General features: G+C 38.7%; 3 protein-coding genes across 3 annotated transcripts in view; 1 reads left to right on the forward strand and 2 right to left on the reverse strand.

Annotated features, from left to right (window-relative positions):
• The window catches only part of LOC129743043 (AP-1 complex subunit mu-1), a 10,971-nt gene extending 784 nt beyond the window's left edge, over positions 1-10,187 (reverse strand). The window contains exons 1-4 of the mRNA XM_055734985.1: positions 10,030-10,187; positions 9,382-9,705; positions 8,567-9,322; positions 8,375-8,500 (exon numbers count right to left, since the gene is read on the reverse strand). Coding sequence (XP_055590960.1) covers positions 8,375-8,500; positions 8,567-9,322; positions 9,382-9,669 — 1,170 coding nt within the window. The 5' untranslated portion in view covers positions 9,670-9,705; positions 10,030-10,187. The remainder of the gene's footprint in view (positions 1-8,374; positions 8,501-8,566; positions 9,323-9,381; positions 9,706-10,029) is intronic.
• A 1,805-nt stretch (positions 10,188-11,992) lies between these two features.
• LOC129746417 (selenide, water dikinase 2) lies at positions 11,993-13,632 on the reverse strand. Its single transcript, XM_055740064.1, has 3 exons — positions 13,511-13,632; positions 13,202-13,440; positions 11,993-13,132 (listed from the first exon to the last, which is right to left on the reverse strand). The coding sequence occupies exons 2-3, from the start codon at positions 13,407-13,409 to the stop codon at positions 12,204-12,206; spliced, it is 1,137 nt and encodes a 378-aa protein (XP_055596039.1). The 5' UTR covers positions 13,410-13,440; positions 13,511-13,632; the 3' UTR covers positions 11,993-12,203.
• A 5,275-nt stretch (positions 13,633-18,907) lies between these two features.
• LOC129743044 (uncharacterized protein K02A2.6-like) lies at positions 18,908-21,181 on the forward strand. The gene is made up of 2 exons (XM_055734986.1): positions 18,908-19,888; positions 19,946-21,181. Exons 1-2 carry the CDS (start codon positions 18,908-18,910, stop codon positions 21,179-21,181), a joined length of 2,217 nt encoding a protein of 738 aa, XP_055590961.1.
• Positions 21,182-24,512: the final 3,331 nt, after the last annotated feature.

The following is a 24,512-nucleotide window of genomic DNA, read 5'->3' on the forward strand; positions in this document are numbered from 1 at the left end:
ACACATGATCGTCCGGATCGGAATCCAGCTTGTTGCCGTCGGAGTGTAGCGTCGATTTTCTCCTGGATCCTGTTCAGGATCACTTTGCAGAGTACTTTGAGGGTTGTACAGATCAAAGTTTTGCCACGCCAGTTACCGCACTCTGTCAGGTCTCCTTTCTTCGGGACCTTTACGAGGATACCCTGCATCCAGTCGGCCGGGAATGTTGCAGTATCCCAAATGTCAGCGAAAAGACGGTGCAACATTTGTGCTGACAAGGCAGGGTCGGCTTTTAGCATTTCAGCAGGAATGCAATCGATTCCAGGCGCTTTGTTGGATTTCATGTCCTTGATTGCCGCTTCTATTTCAGTCAGCGAGGGCGCTTCCGAGTTGACGCCATTTATGCGACTTACTGTTGGCGCATCAAGCTGAGGGTTCTGTTGGCCATCGCTATTCGTGACTCGGAAGAGTTGTTCGAAGTGCTCAGTCCATCGTTTGAGCTGATCTGTTCGATCGGTCAATAACTGACCTGCTCGGTCTTTCAGCGGCATTCTTGCATTAGTCCTTGCACCACTAAGGCGGCGAGATTTATCATAAAGTAATGGGATATCTCCATTTGCGGTCCAGGCTCTCTTGTCTCGTCTACAAGCTCGTTTAACTGCCTTTTCCAGCTCCGCAGGCGGCTGCGGCGGCCGACATCCATTCCCTTCTTCTTCCACAAACTTTACCGAGAGTACCATGGCTCGTCGTGATAAAGGCATTCTTGATTCCACACCACTGTTCTTCGACCGTTCCGTCTTTCGGGAGTTCTGAGGCTCTGGATTCAAGCTGTCCAACGTATGCCCTTTTCTCAGTCGTATTTCGCCAAGGACGAGGTGAAAGTCAGATGCAATGTCTGCGCTTCGTTTGTTGCGGACATCAAGAAGGCTCCTTGTCCATTTTCAGCTAATGCAGATGTGGTCAATTTTATTTACTGTTCGGTCATCTCGGAAACCCAAGTAACCTTATGTGCTTATCGATGGGGGAAGAGCGATCCACCGATCACCATGTTTTTGTGGCCACAAAATTCTACAAACAGCTCTCCGTTCTTGCTCAACTGTCCTATACCACGGCGGCCCATTATGCGCTCAAGGTCCTGATTATCGGAGCCAATGTTTGCGTTGAAGTCACCGAAGTGGATTTGAATGTCACCCTTCGGAATTTTCTCAACCACGCTGTTCAATTGACTGTTGTAAAACTGCTCTTTTTCCTGCAAATCGGCAACGTCGGTTGGCGCATAACACTGGACCATTTTAAGGTTTCTAACCCGTGTTCTAAATCTGGCTACGATTATTCCTTCGTTTATCGGTTCCCATCTAATGAGATCCGCATGGGCCTACGGGCTTGATAGGAAACCAACTCCTCGTTCCCGAGTAGCATGTTCTCCTCGTATGCCAGAGTAAAGCAGGACTTGCCCGGACTGTGTCTTGTGTGTTCTCCAGTGTACGGCCGACGGACTTCGCTCAGTCCCAGAATTTCTAGCTTGAGGCGGCTAGCTTCTCTAGCAAGTTGAGCCAGCTTGCCTTGTTGGGCAAGGGTTAAAACGTTCCATGTTCCAATTCGTGTCCGTGTTGTAATGCTTAAAGTCGTCGCCAAAGTTCCAGGTAGGTCATTTCTTTCGGATTCCGTAACAATTTTAAAAATCGGGAGCAGTAGGTTGTTAGCCTAAGATCCCTATCCCGCATCTTACCAATAGGCTAAATCGTCAGATATAGACTAGTCTGTAGCTCTATAATTCATTGACTTCATCGAGTTGATTTCGCTGCTAGATTCTACGGCAGAGAATGTTCACCGTGCCCCGATCAAATGTGCTCTATACGCCCCGAGTCAACAAGTTAAAGTAAAGAACGCGTTTTAAAATTGATTATAGTGGAAAATCAAAAATTTTAATAATGGTGAAAATTGAGGAACAATGAATGTGAACTTTTCAAAAACTCAGTCATCTAATTTCAGAAATCATGATAGAGTTCGAAACACCTAGGCGTTATTAATTCCCTACAAACAATGCATTGCGGTGATTCCCATTATTTTTAACCAGGTCTAGGACATAGTCTATTGAGAAGGTACCAATTAAAATAATCGTTTTAGAGGCATTTAATCATACGGACAAACTTAATGATACAGCCAAAGGGTAGTCGAGTTAAGTTGATTTCGCAAACGTCTAGACGGCATAGCTAGAACTTTTTCAGTTGTCTGGTAGAATAGAAAGTACATCCGATCATGAAAATTGACCTGATTGAGTTTTTTTATTTACTGTCACGAGTTTGTAGATTGAATGAGTTTGGAGTGAATGACGAAAGCAAAACAAGATTATTTAAAGATCATGAAAACTTATATTCCGGTGCTCAAAAATTATAGTATTTTTGTCACTTGAGAAGCTTTTAAATATTTCTGTAAAGATGATAAGAAGATTTCTTTTTTTGCTGAAAAAATAATACTATAGGAACCTACAAAACTGTTCCTCATGAAAATTTATTTGAGAAAATTTGTTATTTCGTGGAAAAGAGAGTGCTTACTATGCCCTTATCTCCCCTACAATATGAATAACAAAGGACCAAGAACACTTCCTTATGGGACACCTAGATCAGTGCTAAAAAAACCACATTCGTTGATCGCAGTAAGGCATGAATGAGAGAAAAAAAAATTCTTCCCCACGTATTTCGAAAGACGATGAAATTGAATCATGTTAGCCTAGACGAACTTTATATTAACCGTGAATACAATTTTTGCTTTCGTCATTCACTCCACACTCATTCAATCCACAACGTTTGTGACAGTAAACAAACGACTCAAGCAGTTCGATTAGAATTTTCATGATCTAATGTAGTTACCAACCCAAGCAACCAAAAGTCACATATTTACTTGAATGAAGGCATTAAAAGTTACATATTGGCTGACAAAGAGAATCAACTGTCCAATTCCCTTTAGTGAACTTTATGTACTCAGTAATGAACTTGAAAGTTGCAAAAGTGATTAATATGTACGTTGTCTGTGACTTGTTTTGCCCAATTCCCATTAGTGAACAATATGTGCTCATTAACGAACTTGAAAGCTGCAAAAGTGATCTATACGTACGTTATACGGGACTTAAGTCACATAAAGGGCACAAAAGTGCTCAAACGGGATTTGATATTCACAAAAAGTTCATTGATGTGCTTTCAAAATCAAATCACCTCTTCGAGTTTTAGTTTCAGTTAGAACAACATCTAGGCATGGTCTCGTGGTAGCGTGTTCGATTCTCACCACGAAGGTCGGGGTTCGATCCCCAAGCCGGGCAAGTTTTTTTTCAATAAGTAATTTTGTACATGAGTGACCATTCTGATGCGATATATGTAGGAAATGTAGGAAAGAAGCAATTGAGCAATTTGTCGAGTTTGAAATCCGGCGCGTGGCATCATGGCGGCACCGGTATAGAACACAGTAAATAATCAAGAGAAGGTGATATGAACCGAAGCCAACGGTCCAGTTGAGATAGAGAGAATTTTTTTTGCTAATTTTGCGATTTTTTGGAAGCTGAATTAAGAGGCTGCTGGAAGCTGAATAGAAGATCATTAAACTTGTTTTGGAACTTGAAAGTATCAATAAGAACTTAAATTTTGAGCTGCATAGAACGTACTTCATATCAATGATGGGGCTGAGTAAGCGTTTTTGTACCTGTTTTATGAGACTTTTGGTTGCTTGGGAATCTACCTGTTTGCTGAAATAGTTTTCTGTCGGATTCCAAGCATTAGTGTTTGGACGTTTGCGAAATAAATTCAATGGGACTACCCTGTATCGTTAGATGTGTCCGAATGATAAAATTTCTCGACGAATAATTATTTTGATAATTTTGTAATAGTTTCATAACAGACAGAATCCCGGACACGCACCGTCCTCTTTTGATTCCACAAATTTTTGAAGCTAAATATAGACACGTCGATGCTGAAAAAATGTTCTTTACCGATGGGTCCCTGATAGAGGAATCAACGGGATTTGGAGTGTTCAACGAAATATCTAGCGCCTCTTACAGCCTCCAGTCACCATGCTCTGTGTATATAGCAGAGTTCCCAAGTAACCATAAGCATTAAGCCAAAACCCTGAATCAGCATTAAATCAACATTTCTAATGCAAGTTAGCATGAAATCACCATTTCTAATGCAAGTTGGCATTAAATCAACATTCATAATGCTTTTTTGTTTTATATAAGCATTATTAATGCATAGAAGCAATAAAGAAAATTAGCACTAAAAATAGCACTATATGCACATATAGAGTAGCTCTAAAGTTAATAAGCATTAGAAGTGGTGTGACCCGAACAGTACTTGAAGTACGGATTTTTTCACCCACCTTATCAGCATCAAGAGTGGTCGAAATGGTAAAGGCGCAAGGAGAGATAAAGGCTGCTGCGGGATCCTCGGTTCGAGACTCAGAAGAATTCATTAAGCAGGCATAATCCTCCTTCATTCAGCAGGTTGATTGATATTGCAGATAATAATTATTTATTTAATTTTTGTTCGTTTTAATTATTCAAAAAATAATAATTAAATAAACAAAAGGTGTTCTATATGCATTGTTAATGCTTTTATACGGCTTGCGAAAAATGACGTTTTGATGGTGCTCTAATTCAGCATTTGTAATGCTTTTTAAAGGCTATGTTGTGATAGCATTTAATCAGCCCGCTATTTCGCCTTTTTAGCATTAAATCTGCATTATATACGCATATAGTGCAAAACAAGCATTAATACAGAGTTATATATGGGAATATAGTGTTGATTAAGGGCTATGTTTTAGTGCTTATGGTTACTTGGGTAGGCCTGGAAGAAAAATTCGATATCGATTTTTGAAAAGGGCCAATACGCCAAGACCTCTGTTTTGAGAAAAACTCATTCGAAGATTCAGGAAAAAATAATCTATTGCCTATTTCGCTGTATCTTATCATTTTCCTAACTTAGTACCAAAACTTCTTTCAAATAAACGTAATTTCATTCCGCGATAGTTGAATATAGGTTTTTCCGAGATAGTATCGTAAAAAAGAACAAATTGGATTTTTGGCCTCTTTGATTGCTCATTTTGTTGATTCGCCAAAATGCCAGCGCCCTTTAAAAATCCAGTTCGCCCTTTGGTTCATTCACCTTAACAGCAAATTTCAGGCAAGTTTCGGCTTGAAAACTCATCCAAGTTGATTCAAAAAGCACAATTAGCACAATTTTCAGCTGATTACTATCACCTATTCACTGATATTTGCGTTATTTAGCCTTGCAAAACCGATTTTTAAAATTAAAATGTCCTTTTTTGATCCCAAAATTACTATCGGCCTTTTTGTTCGTGAGGAAATTTGACAAACAAAAATGACGTTTGGCCCCTGGTATCATAAGGCGAAAGGGCCAACCCCTAATTGGATACTCATAAAAAATGCTATTCGCCTTATTTGAAAAATTAAATTTCACGATGCTAAATCAAGAAACGTGAAAAGACGATCATATTTTCGGATGTGAAATAGAGAGTTTAACACGTTTATATGATAATCTGGATTTGTTTACATTTGGCGCATTCGCCGTATTCAAAAATCGATACAGAATTGTTTGTAGAGGTGAAATAACGCACAGGCATTAAATCCCAGAAAAAAAGTTTTTTTGCAATTTCAACTCTATAATAATCTCCAAATTTATATGACTGAGTATTTCAAAAGTCCACATTTAGGAAATTAGAGTAACTTTTTTTCGACATTCAGTCACAGATTGCTATTTTCACCGATTGGGGGCAATGATGGAAACGTGAAATGCAGACATTGAATGGAACATTATTTCACTTTAACCCAAGCATGTCAACAGCTTTGAGCACTGACCTAGATTATTTTCTCGAAATCGCGAATAAGATGAACCATATTTTGTTCTTTGCATTCGGTTGTTTAAGTAGTCCTTAAACCAGCTTTTCAGTTGATACCTATTCTTTAAAATAGTTCTTCTAGCTTTAGCCGATCAATTGTTTCAAAAGCTCTTTTGACGCCTAAAAATACTGCAACTGTGTTTCTACCGCTTCCAATATTGATCTTCCAATATCGAAATATCAAATTTACTGCAGATTCCGTTGAGTTCTAAATCCAGACTGCTCGTCGATCATCATTCCTTCTGACTCAATAAAAAGCAGAAGTTTTCCCGTATTTCCAACATGTTTATCGGACGATATAATTTAGCATCTCTCGCATTTTCTCTTGCTGAATAGGAATAAAGGTCGAACGCTTCCATCTACGTATAATGAATTTTCCCTAATTCATAATACACGCTCCTTGTTTTAAACTCAAAATTAAGTAGTTTTGGTTCAAAACAGCACTTCAGTTGCAGCCAACCCCCTGGCAACTTGACAGTTCTGGTAAGTTTCGTGTGCCTGATTCAAAATCGCAGATGTCGCATGTGTACCGCTTGTTTACATACTTTTAGAGTCATGCGTATGGAAAGGGCACATCATATAATGTGGTGCGAATCAGGCAAATTCATAAATTTCGAATGAATGAAAAAAAGATTCAACCGAAGTTATAATACATATTCAGCAATCTACCTATTTATTTATTGTATAGGAACAGTTTTTCCATAAAACAGAAAATGTTCTGCTATAATGTGAAAGTTTTGCCATCCTAAAATTTCCATATGTATCGCAGTTTATGAAAATCACTTGATGATTGTTGTAGTAATGTTTTGTTTTATATTTATTGTGTACGATTGTCTACAATAGTTTCGGTGGGAGGGATACTTGTTCCAAAATACTGCCGCATATCAGTGGATTATTTTGATCAGTTCAGAAGTTTTAGACCTAATAAATGACACACAGATTTACGTCTGTGAGTCGTTTGCATCGACTAAACTTTTGAAAACAAGCTACTGAAACTGAGCTAAAATTTTTAAATTCGAATCATTTTTTCATTTGTTAAATCAATTGAAAGAGAAAATATTTTCAATATGTGAAATCAATACTGATGTTATGAAATCGTTTCGAAAATGTGATTATTTTCAGGTACAAAGATGTACCAAACGATTTCATAACATCAGTATTGATTTCAACAGAGCAACCTCCCTGTGTAACTGGTCTGCTCGGAACCTTGAGCAGCACTGATTGCTTCTACATCTGACCGTAAGTTGCGGCAAACCCGAAGCAATCGACCATGTGCTCGCTCGGCTTAAATCCCGAGTCGATGGGTGGGGTTAGAGAAACAAGAGAGATCAATAGCGGGAAAGATCACATGCGGGATGTAAATTGTGTTTTCGATAGAAGGTCCAGCAGTTGATCGGCAGAGCTCGATTGCTCGGGTTCGTCGGTTTCATCACGTTCACCGTGGTGAAATTGGCTAACGCGCCGTTGTACTGAAGCGGAGATTGCAGGTTTAAGTCCTGCCGGTGAGCCGTTGTATCTTTTTCGAAAAATTCATAATATTTACGGCTTATGTTTCTTTCGTTCTTTGATAGCTTATGTTTCTTTAATTCTTTCCGTCATCTACGAAAATGTTCAATATGTGTCCTTTCAAAACCTTGCTGAGGTAAAAAACTAAAACCTCTGTAATTTTTTTAATGCGTAAAGATGATGCATTTGTATCAAAAAACTATCTCTAAGAGCAAGTTCACTCGTGTTGGAAAAAAGTGGTAGAAATTTAAACACTTTTAGCACATTTTGAAAACTTTACCATGCAAAAACATTTTCAAGATCTGCGGCTTTCAAGTTTTTTTTCTTGTTTTATTTTTGCAACCTGTGATGGAAAAATAGAAATATTTCTATCACATACGGCTGAAATAGAAACAGTGCTGTAAAAAAATACAACGCCCAAAGATCTTGAAAACATTTTTGCATGGTTAAATTTTCGAAATGTGCTACAAGTGTCTATAGTTCTACTACTTTTTCCCAACACGAGTGAACTTGCTCTAATTCTGACAAGACTGACAGAGAAAGAGAAGAAGAAGAAATATGCATTTCAGTTTAATTTGATCAACAAATTAAGCATTGAACAGCTCCTAGCTTATTTTTAAAATTATCACAAAAAAATTATGATTATAAACATTTTACGCAACTTCGGCAGTTAAATGTGACCATTACAAAAAAAAAAACAACTCATGTAATAACTAGTCCCCGTAATGAGCGATCGTTATCAAATGTTGCTTTGCTTTCAGAATCAACAGGTTTCTTTTAAATTTATAGTTTGGTAAATCTAAAAAAACGATTTTTTTGGATTTCCAACAGGAAGTAAATCAATAAACTACAATAGATGCCAGCAATAACAAAACATATTCAGTAAATGTACGCTTTTAGTCTTATCAGAGTTGTGACAGAATCGATAAAAATAATTTATATAAGTTGGTATAAATCCTATGCGAATGTTTATTTGAATACGTACCTGAATTCCTGACGTGGTGAAGTAGGGAATTTCAAATTTCACTTGAATCGGCGGCTTGCCCTCACTGTCCTCACACTCTACACTCGGAAGTCCGAAATGGGCCCGCATTAAGTACTCTTTGCCACCCTGAAGAGAAAAAAAAATACGAATTTAAAATATCTACAAAATGCGTATTTGTTCCGATTTTCTTACAGGGAATGATTTAATGGTCCAAGTGATGGCGTTCTGTTCCGGTGCGTATTTAACGCTTCCAATGGTGGTCTTGAACTTTGGTGAATCGGCATCGGCCGGGACGGGAATCACGATCTCCACATTATTGGCCGTTGATCGTCGCTTGAACTGCGACTTGGCCTTTATCATATACTCAACCCGACTGTGGGCATGACGCTCGATGACCGACTCAATCCAGATCAGCGGCTTTACGTGGGTGTTTAGCCGATAGGACATCAGCTCGAACTCGCCATCCGGTGGAATGAAGGAAATGGTACGGTCATTCTCGAATCGAGATAACCGAACGCATTGATGAAACTTGACGTCCTCTAGTTCCACCGATTTGGACTTGCCACGACCGGTGCTCTCGAAGAGGACCTTATCGTTCAACCCTAACCGAAGTTCCGGCATGCCCGACAGATAGACCCGCATTTTGATTGCTCCAACGATTTCGCTCCTAAGTACGTTTCCATTTGCATTGGCAAGCAGGTTCACACTCTCGATTACATCCAGAAACACTTCATTTTTTCGATACTTGATGCCCTCGGAACGCCACGAAACAGCATTGGTGACGGCCATCGGAATGCGCGGTTGGATTTCCAGTTTGTGACCCTCCTGGGTGATGTACTCCTGCAGGATTTTGCTGTCCGTCGTTTGCGGATAGCCGAAATCAATCAATTCATCCATCAGCTCGTAAATGATGACAAAATTGTCCCGGATGCTTTCCTCTTCCAGTTCCTAAAATTAACAAAAATATATTAATAGGTTACTGAATAAAAGATGTTAGGAATTATTACCTTGAAGTACTCCGTAAACACCTGAACACACTTGTGGAGAAACACGAAAACCAGCGCTATGTTGGCATTGCTCCGGGTGACCGAAACCAGATACAGATTGTTGGTCTTGACATAGGCGAAGGTGCACTCCGAAGTCTGCAGAATGGGCGTGATAAGGCCTTCCTCTTCCTTCTCCATCAACAGGGGCATAAACTTATCGATCACGCCCATATCGATGTGGCCCCGGTAGTTCCGGGAAATCAGAACCTTCCCTTTGGCATCCAGAATGAAGATAGCCGACGAAGACATATTGATGAGGGTTTTTTATTACTCCACAGTCAGAACCTGAAATGAATAGGAAATTGGGATACACATTAATGTTTGGATATCGAAACGTTCCTAGTCTCTGGATAAACACGATGAATAATGCTGGAAAAACTTGCTGGAAGAAATTTACGTCACCAGTTTTCAATGGATGTTTTTTCCTAATTTTAACGTTGAAGCTTATCTTTGAGGAACACTAGAATAGATAATCCAATGAAAGAAAACCGAAGTGAAGCAATTTTCCTGATGAAATTCACACCCAAGTCATTAACACCCACTTCAGGCACCCAACCAAAACAATACGTTTTTTTAGAAAAACATTAACTTCTCCCCACTATATTTTACCTGAAATATCTGGGGGCAATAATCTAGAGAACGAATACCTTCGAGGAACAAACTTTTTCAACGCGTAACACCGTAAATTTTAAAAAATTACTGTGAATTTCAACATTTTCGCTGCCGATGGTGACACGAATGGAAAATTCAATCGACTGCCAGCTGTCAATCCAGGGCGGTGTTGCCAGTAGTATTTGTTTTCCAATATTATGCAGATATCTGGTTTGATTACTTTTGTGTTCAAAACTTTGTTCATCAAATGAATCCGCATAGGTTGATACGATACTCTAAATCGTTTGAATTATTCCTTTCTGATTACATTAATAGTAACGTTCACTGATGCGTCTTGACTAGACGTGCCGTTGCTAGAAAGGATAAAATAGTATTTCTGGAAGATACGATTAATATTCTGAAACACAAATTGGTAATTTTTGCAACGCGCCGAAATGATAAAAAATCATTTCTGAAAGATACAATTAATGGTATTCAAAATAAGTTGCGTATTTTTGCAACACGCTCCAATTCATCTGCTGTCAGGGAACACACGGTCAGATTATTTTGAAAAAAAAGTTCTTCGAGGAGTGTTGTTCGTGTAAATTTTTCAAATTCAAGCCGAGCGTAAGCGTAAAGGTAAGTTAAATCAGACCAAATTTATTTTGTTCCATGAAGAATTTAATGATTTTTCCTAACCGCACATTGTTCTAGGTTTGGAGGAAGAACCCTGCTACCGAAAGCAGCGGGAAACAAAACCAGCAGCAGTGTGAATCTATATCAGCCGATAGTGCAGCAGCAGCAAAAAAAAAACACCGGCATCCGTATGATGTTCCCAAAAATCGAGCGGCCACTTCCTCGAGATGGTCAAATCCAAAACCGCGATCATTGCAAGCAAAACCCATGGTTTTATTTGCATACGGTGCTACAAACAACATCCAGAAAATGCATACTGAGCCTCAGTTTAAGATAAAAAGTATGTAAAATTAAATCAATTACTACGAATGAAATAAATGCTTAAAACGGAGTAAATCTTTTTCATTGTATCCGAAAATCGAATTAAAATTATCTAAAATTAACAAAAATCCATAAATCTTTTTATTGTTGAATGAAGATATGCTGTATCGTCATCATTTTATCGGTGGATCATTAGAAAAAGATAACACGTATGATGGAACTGGTTCGAAAAAATGAATCTTCATTTAATCATAACTCTACTTAACGACCCGTTCACTGTATCGTTGAGTGTGTCCAAACGATTCCAATACTATTTATTTAATCCTCCATTTACAATCCATTACTATTAGAGTAATCTTTATAGTGTCTTGGGATAAAGATTACAGGAATGGTCATTTTATGATACTGATTTATGCGGGTGAACAAATTTTTAATGACAATGCATTTCATGTGGACATTACCTAAATAAAATAAATTTCAGAAAAACAAAGTCTTAAACATAAATAAGAAACCAAAATGAGATAACATACGGAAATAAAATTTTTATTTAATTTAATCATAAAAACCTTAAAGTTTTTAAAATAATCAAAGTTGCTGGCATCACTAATGCAGAAGTGCAGGGCTAACTTCACTCAAAGATTTTACACGCTTAGATTAAATAACACTAATTATCTTTAAATATAAACTTCAACAAAACTTTGAAAAGGATTTTGAATCTTTTCAATGCTTTTTTATTTGAAACAAGCATAAGGTTAAAAATCACTATTCCGTTAAAAAAAAATTTTTTTGCTAGTAGTTAACTGAAGAACAATATTATTCCAAGCAGTTGATTATGCCATTGAATTCTATTTATTTTGGGAGTTCCCTTTATATTTTCTTCACAATTTTTTCCAAAAAGTCTTAAAATCCAAAAGGAAAACAAGCAAAATATGGCTTCCACAAACCTGCCTAAAACGTTAAATGAAAGAAATTATAAATAAAACATGGAAGTTCTCACTAAATTAAAAAAAACATAGATACAGAATAGTTTTTTTGAAATGCATGTTACTGTTTATCTCGCTCTTTTTTTTAACGTTTCGAAACCACCCAAACCATTATTTGAAAGATGGAGAGATCAGGGAAAACTTCGACAAATTTACCAGCTTTATCGGCCTTTAAAAATAAGCTTCATACGTCCCATTTCAACTCAATCGGTCTAACAATGTCAAGGGTAGATTTAAGTTACATAACAAAAATTATTCAGCAACAATGAGCGTTGGATTTGGATCAACTCGAACGGTTTTCGATCCGGCAACAACTTTTCCAACAATCCACGCTTGTTTTCCGCTACGAATTTCATACTCCTTACAAAAGTCACGAGCCTTACTCGAAGGTAAACTGATAAGTAACCCGCCAGATGTTTCAACGGCCGTTCCTGCCATCAGTTTGGCGTTCCGACCAAGTACTTGGGCAATTTTAACTACATTCTTGATAATCGGTAGAGTATGGATTTCGAAATCAACATCACGGTTCTGGAACTTTACCAAATTGGAGGCGTGCCCGAGCAAACCGAATCCGGTGACATCAGTTGCAGCGTGGCCCTCGAATTGGTGCATCAGTTCTGCACCGGTTTTGTTCAAACGGGACATCGATTCAACCGCAATTTGATACGTTTCTTCTGCATCTTTAGCGCTCAAGTGGTCGGAAAGTTTTTTCCAATTATCTGACTCTTCGGTCATCCAAACGAGAGCGTTTGTGGCAAGCTGAGTTCCCAAGGGCTTGGTTAGGACCAAAGAATCACCTTCTTGTGCGTTATAAGGCAGAATCAGTTCCGATTTGTGACAGACAGCCGTGGCAATTCCTCCGATGATACACCAAGGGTTAAGAGCGATACTACCAATCTTGACCCGTGCTTTTGCTTCTCGAGCCGCATCTTGGAACCCTTTAATGATCAAGGGAACCACCACGTCCCTTTCATTGTCGCTGAATTCAGTTGGCGCCGAACAGATCAATTTAATTTCATCGATTTCGAGAGCTCCCACTGCGTAGACATCACTAACTACATTGGCCAACGCAATCCGTCCGAGTTGATACGGGTCATCGATTAATGGATAGAAGAAGTCCACCGTTTGAACAAGTTGCAAGTCAAGCTTCAGTGGAATAACCGAAGAATCCAAACCAATTCCTAAAAATAGAACGAACCATCGTTAGTAAAGCGATAACACATTCGTACCTGTTTGTCATTAAACATTACCAACACCCTCCTTGTTGCTGTTATCTTGAACGTTATCATCACTTATGCTACTATCATCTCTACTGCTCCCTGCTAGCTGATCGCTATACACTCCCCGGAGAAGCCGGTCAAGGACATCTTGGGGAATTTTCGAACCTCACCCACGGAGCGTAGAAAATTTGGTAAGCCGGAAATCACGACCGAGGCCGTGCTTCTCCGGATCGAACATTTCGCACGTTTTCGCTCTTGTGCAGCTGCAACTAAAAATAAATTTTACATCGTCATTGCTAGAACTACAGTTTTAATGTCGAAATATGAGATAACCTTTACCTAGTACTACGACAGAACAATTTTCAACAACTCATCGGCAGAACTGATTCGATTTTATGAGAAACTCGCATGCATCACAGAGCAAAACCAAAACCAAAACAACCAAAATATTCGCCTTCACCTGTTGCTATGTGTTGATGTTAGCCCTTTTTGGTTTGACAGCAAAACACAGCTGCGTATTAAGGGTTCTGGAAGCTCGAATGTTCAGTTTCTATAAAAAAAAATTGAGAAAAGGCTCAATGTGAAAATGTTTTCCAATTTGAATCGTTTGACGAGAAAAGAATAAATTTGCTCTCAGAAGACGATAGTTGTCATAAAATTAAGCTCCATCGTATTCTTTTATATGTCTACAACTAATGGACTGATCCAAACTTATGATAATCACTTCCGGCATTTCTGACAAAGGTATTTAAATTGGATTCAGAGCGATTATGACCTGGCACTCCGAAAAATGATTTTTATATTGTAGATACCATCCATTTTCTTCTTGTGGAAATGATTTATGGCTTTATTTAGCTAAAGGATAAACTTTAAATTCATAACATCAGTACACTGTCTAGCAGTTCTGTGTAGTTATTTTATGACTAATTTTGCCTTTTCGCAAAAATCCTATCCATACCATCCTTTTTACGGAAGATATTATGGATGTAAACGTTATCTTTCTCCTAAATAATGCCATAATTCATGTCCCTAATGTGTGGTACACAACCGAGTAATCAGAGATCTACTGTCTCTACCCTAGTCGGTGTGTGTATGGCATCTCGTATATGGGCAAATATCAGCATTCTCGTGCGCACGCTATTCTCAGCATGCCCTGTAGTGTGTCAGCCGTTGTACGGGTAAGTCTTATCACCGGAGGTACCGTACCCTCGCGACTCGGGTGATTTCCCGTGTGAAGTTAGCTATTGCACATTTGGCGACCGTGAAAGGACGATTTTTTTTGTAGAAATAACTTACAGGCAAATTAATATGGCTTCGCAAATCTGGGAAATCACCCGTTCGTGAGAAGAAAATATGGATTTGTTCCACGGAAAAATGGCTACGAAACAATCATCCTAGAAGAAAGCGTGCCGAGAGTCGGTTAGACAGATATTGAGAGAATAGAGCGTGCTGGGAGTCCGCTCCGTTAAATTTAGAAAAGCGAGCTGAGAGTCCGCTTAAAGATGTATTGAAGAGAGGCGTGTTGGGAGTCCGCCATAGAAAATGATAAGAAAGCGAGTTGAGAGTCCGCTTCCCGAATATATCGAATAAGCGTGTTGGGAGTCCGCTTTGAAAGTTGGTAAGAAAGCGAACTGGAAAAGCGTGAGAGGGAGTCCGCTTTTGCGAACTGAAAAAGCAGAGAGGAAAACGTGCTGAGAGTCCGTTCCGAAAACAAGTATTCTGACAGTCGGCATGCAACGAAAGGAAAACACATACACACCTGAAAACTCGCGTTTAGAAAATTTATCGAGCAAAGAGCTTACCAGAGAGAATGCGAGCAAACTTTGTGAAAGAGCACGAACTTCGGTTACCTAATGGAGAGTGAAAGAGAAAACATCCCTTCAGCATGAAGCGTGAAGCGAAACGAGAGCACACTTTGGAAAGATCCGACGACAGGAAACTCACACTGCTAGAATGGATTTCATGTAATACAAGCGAGGCAATTGAGTATGCATTCGTAGTTGTGTAAATCGAGTTTCAGGCAGAAGAAAAAAACATCCCTCCAGCATGATGCGAAAAGAGAAACGGGAGCACACTTGGGAAAGATCCAGCGACAGGAAACTCACACTGCTAGACTGGATTTCATGTGCAATTGAGTATGCATAAGTAGTTGTGTCAAAAGAGTTTCAGGTAGAAGAATTTTTTTTCTTCTCGTGGAACCATTTTGGAAAACGTTTTGAAGTGATCAGTCCAGCGTCTAAGTTCACGCAGCAGAAAAGTTTTAAGTACCGTTTTGGAAACATTTTGAAGCGACCAGTTGAGCGTTAAAGTTTCAGGCAGCAGACAATTTTGAGAAAAGAGTCAAAGTGATCATTTCTGGCAGTCAAGAATAAGCAATTTTGTTTTCCGGTGAGTACATTTCCAGAGTTATACTATGTGCATAATTGTGAAATGACAATGGCATAATGCCCACCATTTTAGGAAGCTAATAACAATGGCAGGAAAGTACGTGCGGGCCCCGTCCTGTGAAGACGAAACAAAAATTGCCGAAATAGAATCTCATCCAGAGTGTAGCGGAAGATACGTACGTGCGCCTGTAATATCAGAGTCTGAGGATCAATCCGAAGACATGTACGCCCATTATTACAATGAAAACGGAACAGACGTCAACACTCAATTGCAGAATAAAATTCGTGAGCTGGAGGAGGTAATCCAACAAATGGGAAATTCCAACAGGTGCCACGAAAACATTCATCCCGAAACAGCTTTGAGAGCTAATCCACCAGCCGGCGAGGGGAGCATCAAATGTGACATAAAACCTTTTCCCAAAAATGTTCCCGCGAGTAAAATGTGGGAAGCCTGGACGAAATTTATCGAGGACTTCCAGTTGTCAATTACCCTACTCAATGCCCGTGATCCTAAGCGACGGATGGATTTGTTAATGTTGTATATGGGAGACGAACTAAAAGGCGTTGTTAGAGCCGCAAAACTTAAGCCTACAATGGAGACCGAAGAGTGCTATGAAACATTTGTGGGAAATATCGATCGGTATCTGAAGTCCATGACTGATCCAGCAGCGGAGCATGAGGCCTTCTCTTGTATGCAGCAAGATGAAGACGAGTCTGCCATGGCATTTCATGCGAGATTATCGGAGAAGGTTAGGTTATGCGGCTATAGCGAATCGGACCAGGACGTGTTCGTACGAGCACAGCTAATGCGAGGCTTACGTAACCAGGAAGTTAAGCAGCAAGCTCGCATATACGGGTTGAATACAAACGAAATCGTCGTATCAGCAACCCGTGCGGAGGCTTTCCAATCCGAGCTAAAAACCCGGACTGTCGAGTACAATGCTATGGCAGTACGCAGCTATCCAGGCTGTGAAGCAAGTTTCCATAACAAACGCAGAGTTGAGTCCACTCGAGAATTTGAGACGCCTATCAAGAGATATCAACATGCCGACAGGCGCAACTTTGGTAGAGGCCGCAGCACTTTCGAAAATTCAAACGTTAGTCGCAGATACAGGTGCACCCGATGCCTCGAAGATCGATCTTCCCACGAAAATGGAATTTGCTCAGCATTGGATAAAAAGTGCTACAGTTGCTCAAGAAAAGGACATCTTGCGAAAGCATGCAGGTTGAATCGAGTAAACGAATTGAGATACGATCGACGACCAAACACAAGTCCCAAGAAAGAGGACAGTGAACACGAACAGGTAAAACATTAAAAAAAATGTAATAATAAATTTGAGTAGCCAAAGTCTAGAAATAAAAACATCATTTTCTCTCTATGTCGAGAGATTTTACAAAGTCTATTTTTTTCTCTTCTATTCACGGAATAGCGTATCAATTCACTTTCCCTACATGATGTCCTGATAGACTGTCGCGTTGGATCCTCGACTCCGATAAGATTCCTAATCGATTCCGGAGCTGACGTCAATGTTATCGGAGGCAATGATTGGAAGAAGCTTGAGCAGGAATTGTATAATGGGCAAGCGTTTGTAATTCGTAAAGATTCCCTCAACAATCGTAACCTTCAGGCTTACGCTACTAGCAAACCCATGAATGTCGAGTGTACCCTTGAAGCCACCATCGAGACTGTTGAATCTCGAAAACCAACTATAACTGCCGAGTTTCTTGTAGTTAAAGAGGGGAAACAATCTTTTTTAGGAAGGGACACAGCTAGCGACATGGGATTACTAAGAGTAGGAGTAGAACTTAACAGATGCAAAGCAACAAAGGTTTTCCCAAAGATGCCAGGAGTGCGCGTAAACTTCAGTATCGATAGATCTGTTCCACCAGTAAAGAACGCCTACTGCAACATACCAGCAGCTTATCGTCAAGCTGCTCGTCTACGGCTCGAAGAAATGGAAGCTAGTGGTATAATCGAAAAGGTAACACATGCCCCTCAATGGATTAGTGGTTTGTCCGCAGTACCAAAAGGGAAAGCCAATTTCCGTTTGGTGGTGAACATGCGGGCTCCCACACGCAGAAAAATTTATTTTAGAAACAATAAGGTTTGGACCGAAAATAATAAAATTTTTGGTTGGGAAAATGCACAAATATATTCCTGGTAACACTGACTAAAATTGTCGATTCAATTTAAACTTATCGTTTGATTGAAAACGAAATACACCCTTTTTGAAAATGATCCACCATTCTTGTCAAAATAACAAAAAAAATTTGGGTAAACACTAAAAATAATGTGAGATTCAAAACAGCGAAAGGGATCAGGTAAAAATAACGGAGTTAATGATTTGAAATAATTTGGTTTTTCTTTAATCAGAGCAAATATTTTTTTGATTTTCGGATCTTTTTTCTTTAATAATCCATTTTTTTTAATCAATTTATTTCAAAACTTATTTTGCTTACTACATGCTACAATTCTATAATCTTAAGAATCGAGTCATCCTCGTCAGGCAACAGCAGCAGCGGAATCTCCTCCAAAATCATTGGCCAACAGCCCAACCGGTGTTGCTGCTGTTGATAAAAATCCACATTTATGAATGACATGATTCCCGAATCATCGCCGTCGGCTCCTAAGGATTGAATTCATTGGATTCAAGTTCAACCATGTTCTGAAATTGAATAAATGCTGATTAGCAGATAAGCATTAGATTTTCAAGGGTGAAAAAACTTACCTTACAAACTATTCCTGCCGGTTCCTTCGGAGGTTGAAACTCTCGGGTAATTGCCCTCTACAAATCCACTGTTGCTGCTGGTCTCCTACTCTCTCAATAGCAGTTTCCGCCATGGTTTTTTTAAGATCAATAGCAATTTTCTCGATATTTTTTTTCTTTTTTCCCATTTTTTCAAACTACACGTTTATTAAAAAAAACTAGGTTTTCGTTTGAAAATAAACCAAATTTTGATTTCAGATAAAAACAAATAAGTGTGCAAAAATAACAAAATTTTGTAATTATTTTCAATCGATTTTTTCATGAAAACAACTGAAAAATATGCATTAAAAAAACAAAATAAAATAACAATACGTTTTGTTGAACCGACCCCCCTTCTTTTTTCTGCGTGCAATAGAGCGATTAAACGGGAGTATTTTCGACTACCACTCGTGGACGAGATGAGGGTGAAATTACATGGCGCTAGATACTTTTCCAAACTCGACCTTTCGAATGCATATTATCATTTGGAATTAGGTCTAGAGTCTCGCGACCTTACTACTTTCCCCGCTGATAACGGGATGTACAGGTTCACCAGACTCATGTTTGGGGTGAACTGTGCACCCGAGATTTTTCAGCGCGAAATGTGTCGGATACTAGAGAACGTAGATAATAAAATAGTCTATATAGACGATGTTCTTGTTTATGCTACGACTCTGGAAAAGTTACGAGATACCGTTGACTTAGTCCTAAAGATCTTCAAATTAAACAACCTAACACTCAATGAATCCAAGTGCGAGTTCGACCAAACAGAAATAACATTTTTGGGTCACCGTCTCGATAAAAACGGTTTCAATATAGAATCATCGAAAATACAAGATATCGAGAAGTTTGGGAGTCCGAAGAACTCATCGGAGTTGAGAAGCTTCCTTGGGCTAGCTTCTTTTATAAGTTCGCACATAAAGAACTTCGCTGACCTGACTGCACCATTGAGAGCTGCAATTACGAACCAAGCCTGGAGTTGGGGTGAAGAACAACAAACAGCTTTTGACCGGGTCAAAAAACAAATCATCCAGTGTACGACCGCTTTAGGATTCTTTTCCGAATTGGATAAAACTATCTTGTATACAGACGCCTCGCCACATGCGCTGGGTGCCGTGCTTGTGCAGGAAAACTCAGAGAAGATCCCACGCATTATAAGTTTCGCCTCTAAGGCTTTAACTGACACTGAGAAGAAGTACCCCCAAAACAAACGAGAGGCCCTGGCAGCCGTCTGGGCAGTAGAGCGATTTTCTTATTTCCTCACTGGCCGGCATTTCGTGTTACGCACAGATGCCCAAGGTATGGCATTCATAATCAGTAGACCTCGTGAAGAGTCCAAACGAGCGCTAACGAGAGCAGACGGTTGGTCATTGCGTCTAAGCCCATACGTTTATGAGGTCGAATATATAAAGGGTCAAGATAACATAGCAGACCCCTCGTCACGGTTATACCGTGGCGAGGATAAAGCATTCAATGAAGATGTAAGCCCTTGGGAAATCTGCCACTTACAGTCTAATCATTATGCATTCCTAACGAAAGAAGAAATCCAAGAGCATACTAAGAATGACGCAGTCCTCCAACGAGTATGTATGAAATCAGTTCATTCAATTTCAATATAAACGATCTTTATACTTTTACAGGTAATTTGCTCGCTTGAATCGGGAAAATGGCCTTCGAACATATCTAGGTACAAAACAGTAGCAAACGAATTGCAATTTACTGAAGATATTTTGATCAGAAATGGCTGCGCTGTTATACCTCAAGATCTTCAAGAAAAAGTTTTGAAAATAGCGCACTCTGGTCACCCATTGGAGGCCAAGTTCAAAAGCATACTGCGGAAAAGAGTCTGGTGGCCGGGTATGGCAAAAGATGCCGACCAGTGGGTGAAATCCTGCGCCTCTTGCGCGATTAATGGTAGGCCAGAGAGGCCCACACCCATGCAGCGAACATTTGCCCCAAAAACGGTGTGGGACACAATAGCGGTCGATTTTAACGGCCCTTATCACAAACTCGGTGGCATTTTGATTCTGGTCATAATAGATTTCCGTTCAAGGTACGCGATTGCTTCACCCGTTAAATCAACTAAATTTGAACACACAAGATCGGTGTTCGATGGCATCTTCCAGAGGGAAGGTTTTCCTCGGGCTATAAAGAGTGACAACGGGCCACCCTTTAATGGAGAGGAGTACAGAGAATATTGTAATATTCGTGGTATCAAAACAATATTCTCTATACCTTTCTACCCTCAACAAAATGGCTTAGTTGAGTCCTTCATGAAGGTTGTGAACAAGGCCATATCGACGGCACTGCACTCCAACACCGACTATCGATTTGAGCTTCAAGCCGCGGTAGACGCGTATAACGCTGCCGACCACTCCACCACGAAAATGTCACCGGAGGAAGTTCACATGGGACGTAAAATTCAGCGGGGATTACCTGTCCTCCGCGATAGCTGCTATCCAGGTAACCACGACACGAGTAAGACTCTAGACAGTCACGATCGGAAATTCAAAATCCGCTCCAAACAACGGGAGGATGAGCGGCGTGGAGCAAGGCCATGTAAAGTGAGGAAGGGCGACACGGTGGTCATAGAGCGGCAATCTAAAACGAAAGGACAGTCAAGATTTTATCCAAAACGCTTCACGGTTGAGGCCGAGAATAATGGCAATTTAATACTTATTGACTCCGATGGACAAAAGCTACAGCGTCATGTGGCACAGACCAAAAAAGTATATCCGTGGCGGAATGAAGAGGAAGCATCTGGTAATGGACATCACAATGTGAGCTCCAACGACACCGTCGAGAACGATCGTCCAACGCGAGAAAAACGGGTCCCAGCGTATCTTGCCGAGTATGAGCACTCATTATCCATTTAACTGAAAGAAATTAAATGTTAATTCAGAGAAACTAGATCCATAATTAATGATACAAATTGGAATCTCCCCCAGTTCCGAATAACTGTTGCTTGTTTACATTCGTTGAGTCGGCAGGGCTGCTGCGATAGAATACACGAATATCGCTTACTACTTAAAATTGTGCAAAACTATCCCCTAATATACCACAGGTTTTAAGGTACAGATAAAAAAAACCCAACAGTTAACCCTATTAATGTGATAAATAGTAGAGAAAGAAATTTCGCGCGTAGGGTTGCGTTCTATGCCATAAATTGAGGCTATTACTTTTAACGTGCACCAGTCAAGTCAGCTGGTTGCACCGATTACACCCATACACATTAAATCACGAGCATACTTTAATCAAATGTTTTATCCTTTACTTGTACAATACTGTGATTAATTAATTAATTAATAGTGTTAGTCATCCAAGCAGGCCTGAAAAAAATTAAGTTTCCTCATCGGCCATTTTGCTTCCACTTCAGTTTGCTGATTTCCATCTGTTGGTTACGAGATAGGAGGGCGAGTGAAAAAAGCGCCAGCTGCTGATATTAAAGGAATCTCATGATGTCCGAACAAACATCGAAACTACGACAAACGTTCAGGTAGGTTGATTATTCCTGAAAGTTTCATTTGAGCTCATTATTTTACATGATTTCAGTTTGACGGAGAATGATGCCCAGGTTTTCATGCAGAAACATTCAGCGAGCCAAAATCACCGTAAACAAATTCTTTTATGGTGTCCCGGATGTCAATTTCTGCATTTTCGATTCTGGCTGCAAGAATATTCGGGGAAAAATCCCCCCGGTACGGTTTTTTTTTGTCAAACGTGAGAAAATTTACTACGCTGCTATGCTGATATATTTGCCTGGCCTTCATCTAATGTGACCCCCATGAGCACCTGAAGGATGAATGCAATTGATTTCAGATAGTTCCGGATGTATGTGCCTGAAAAATTATGACCTGCTGGTTTATTTAAATTTCAGAATAGTGAGTGTTATTTGTTATAAAAATGTAAATAATTAAAGTGTATTAATTTCATAGCTAGAAAATACAAAAATAAACAATGTGAAAATAAGGGCAAATGTATTTTTTTTTTTCATGATGAAATAATTGTAAATGCAACACGTGCCATGCAAGCTGACACACACACATATGCAATATTTTTTTAATGCACTCATACATAGACCTATGACACCAACACGAACAAACCCCGACAGATGTCAACGAGAGCTGTCATTCTGAACCGGGAATGTCATTTCTACTGTATCGGTTGGGCCATTTTCCACTAGAAAACAATGGGACGGCTAGTAGGCGGCTAGTAGAATTCCTACTAATCTTTCTAGTGGTCCTACTACTCTTTTCCGTCAAAGGGAATATGAGGGAGGAAACACTGCGATTAAATCAAATCAAATAAAAGAAAGTTGATAAAAAAAAAATAAATTCTGGGTTAGTAGTGGGTTTTTTTTTCTTCTTTTTTTGTAATGAAGAAGGAAGATGTGTGGTACACAACCGAGTAATCAGAGATCTACTGCAGCGGTGTCATATATACAGATTTTTCTGTATTATACAGATTTTTCAACGTCAATACAGATACGATACAGATACAGATTTTTATACAGATTTTCAAACAATGATACAGATTTATACAGATTTTTCAGAAAAAAAATCAAAATCAATTGTTGATGAACCGGATTCCCTGGGCTTACTGAGTAAAATCTTTTTGAACCTTTATCTTTTCAATTGCAGTATACGGCAAATGCTTGCAACAGCACAAATAATTTATCCTTTAACTTCTACAAGTAAGTTTTTGGACGATTATAGTCATATACTTATAACTCATTCTAGGTTAGTAGGAGCTTCAATAATCTCTTTTATTCGACAGCATAACTTAATTGTTCCAATGGCGAATGATAACCCTCCAAACAGAGTATACAGATTTTGATAATAAATCAGTATAAAATCTCTTCTCCTTAAGATTGATATCTATAAAGTAGGGTGATATTTAAAATTATCACTTTAAGAGAGTTTCAGAAAGAAAATATGTAGATTGAGAATCATATAGAAAATTCTAATTTCAGATTCAATTCGGTTTGCATCGTCAGTTTTTTAACTCAAAACTCTTTAACTGAATAAAGTAGAAGAACACTTTAGAATTTTAAAACAAATTCATTTCTTATACGATATACAGATAATCTTTTTAAGCCAGCCCACTTATTGAAACGAGTTTCAGATCATATATACAGGAAAAAATTCTCGAAATTTATTTTCGATATTTCATTATGATAACAAAAAGGATTTGTCTTTATGGACCATGCACTGATTTGAAATTAACTCATTGATGAAATTTTATCAACAGAATTTATTTATTAAACGTGTTACATCTCGACAATCACTGAAGTTAATATTATATTTCATATTTTTATCTTAATGTGTCGACTTTATTTTGCAGAATATTGTAATAACTATTTTACAAAATTCTGCAAAATAAAAGTCGAGTATTCATAGATTTTGAGTTAGTTTTCTAAGTGTAACATCAGGCGTGTTGTTTATAAGACTAAATTTTTCGTAGTTAGTCCTAAATGAGGTAAAGATTTAAAAATTAGATTTCAAACCTTTGTCAATAACACATGGCACAAAATTTCAAGCAATATAAGCACTTTTTTAAATATAAATACTAAAAATAGGTTGTAAAAAGCATTCCATAAATTTATGTGCTGGCAAACTACATGACAAAGATATAAAAAAAATAGTTTCGATTCAGTCGTCGACTTTCCCGAGGACCGCGAGTGGAAAAGTGATAAAAGTTTCCGTTTGGTCATTTTTATTCCAATTCAACAGAAATGGAAATTTCGACCTACATTTAATGAACAACCATTAACAATCTTTCATATTTCTTGAGGCATGAGTCAAAACGTTTTGTAGACTTCGGTTAGGTTGGCAAATAAGTTAAAATATCAAATTTGCAAAGACTTTTTTGAATGAAGTCAGAAAGAGACATTATTCAATTTTTTAAAGCGTTGTGTTTCTGAAACTAAAATATCTAAGCAAGATATATGAATGATTGATTAAATGAAAGATAGCAGAAAGGTTGAAAATCTTCGTATTCATGTAGATTTATTATTGGGTATAAAAAGAAAATATTAAAATTTCTATTTAAAATCTGATTGATTTGAAATAAGGAACCCAAAATCTTCCAAAATCAATTAAGTATTTAAACATAGGAACCAACAATGACTGTCCCTTGTGAATTCGAAATCCAGTTTCGTTTTTATTACTGATAACATATTTATATCCAGGTTTGACTTTTATACTA

Source organism: Uranotaenia lowii, chromosome 2, assembly GCF_029784155.1.
Source record: "Uranotaenia lowii strain MFRU-FL chromosome 2, ASM2978415v1, whole genome shotgun sequence".
In the NCBI taxonomy this organism is placed as follows: Eukaryota; Metazoa; Arthropoda; class Insecta; order Diptera; family Culicidae; genus Uranotaenia; species Uranotaenia lowii.

What these genes read in the sequence shown, in the direction of transcription:
- LOC129743044 (XM_055734986.1), top strand. Translation starts at nt 18,908, where the DNA reads ATGTGTCGGATACTAGAGAACGTAGATAATAAAATAGTCTATATAGAC. An exon ending in ATGACGCAGTCCTCCAACGA is followed by an intron (nt 19,889 to 19,945) that starts GTATGTATGAAA and finishes ATACTTTTACAG; the next exon opens with GTAATTTGCTCGCTTGAATC.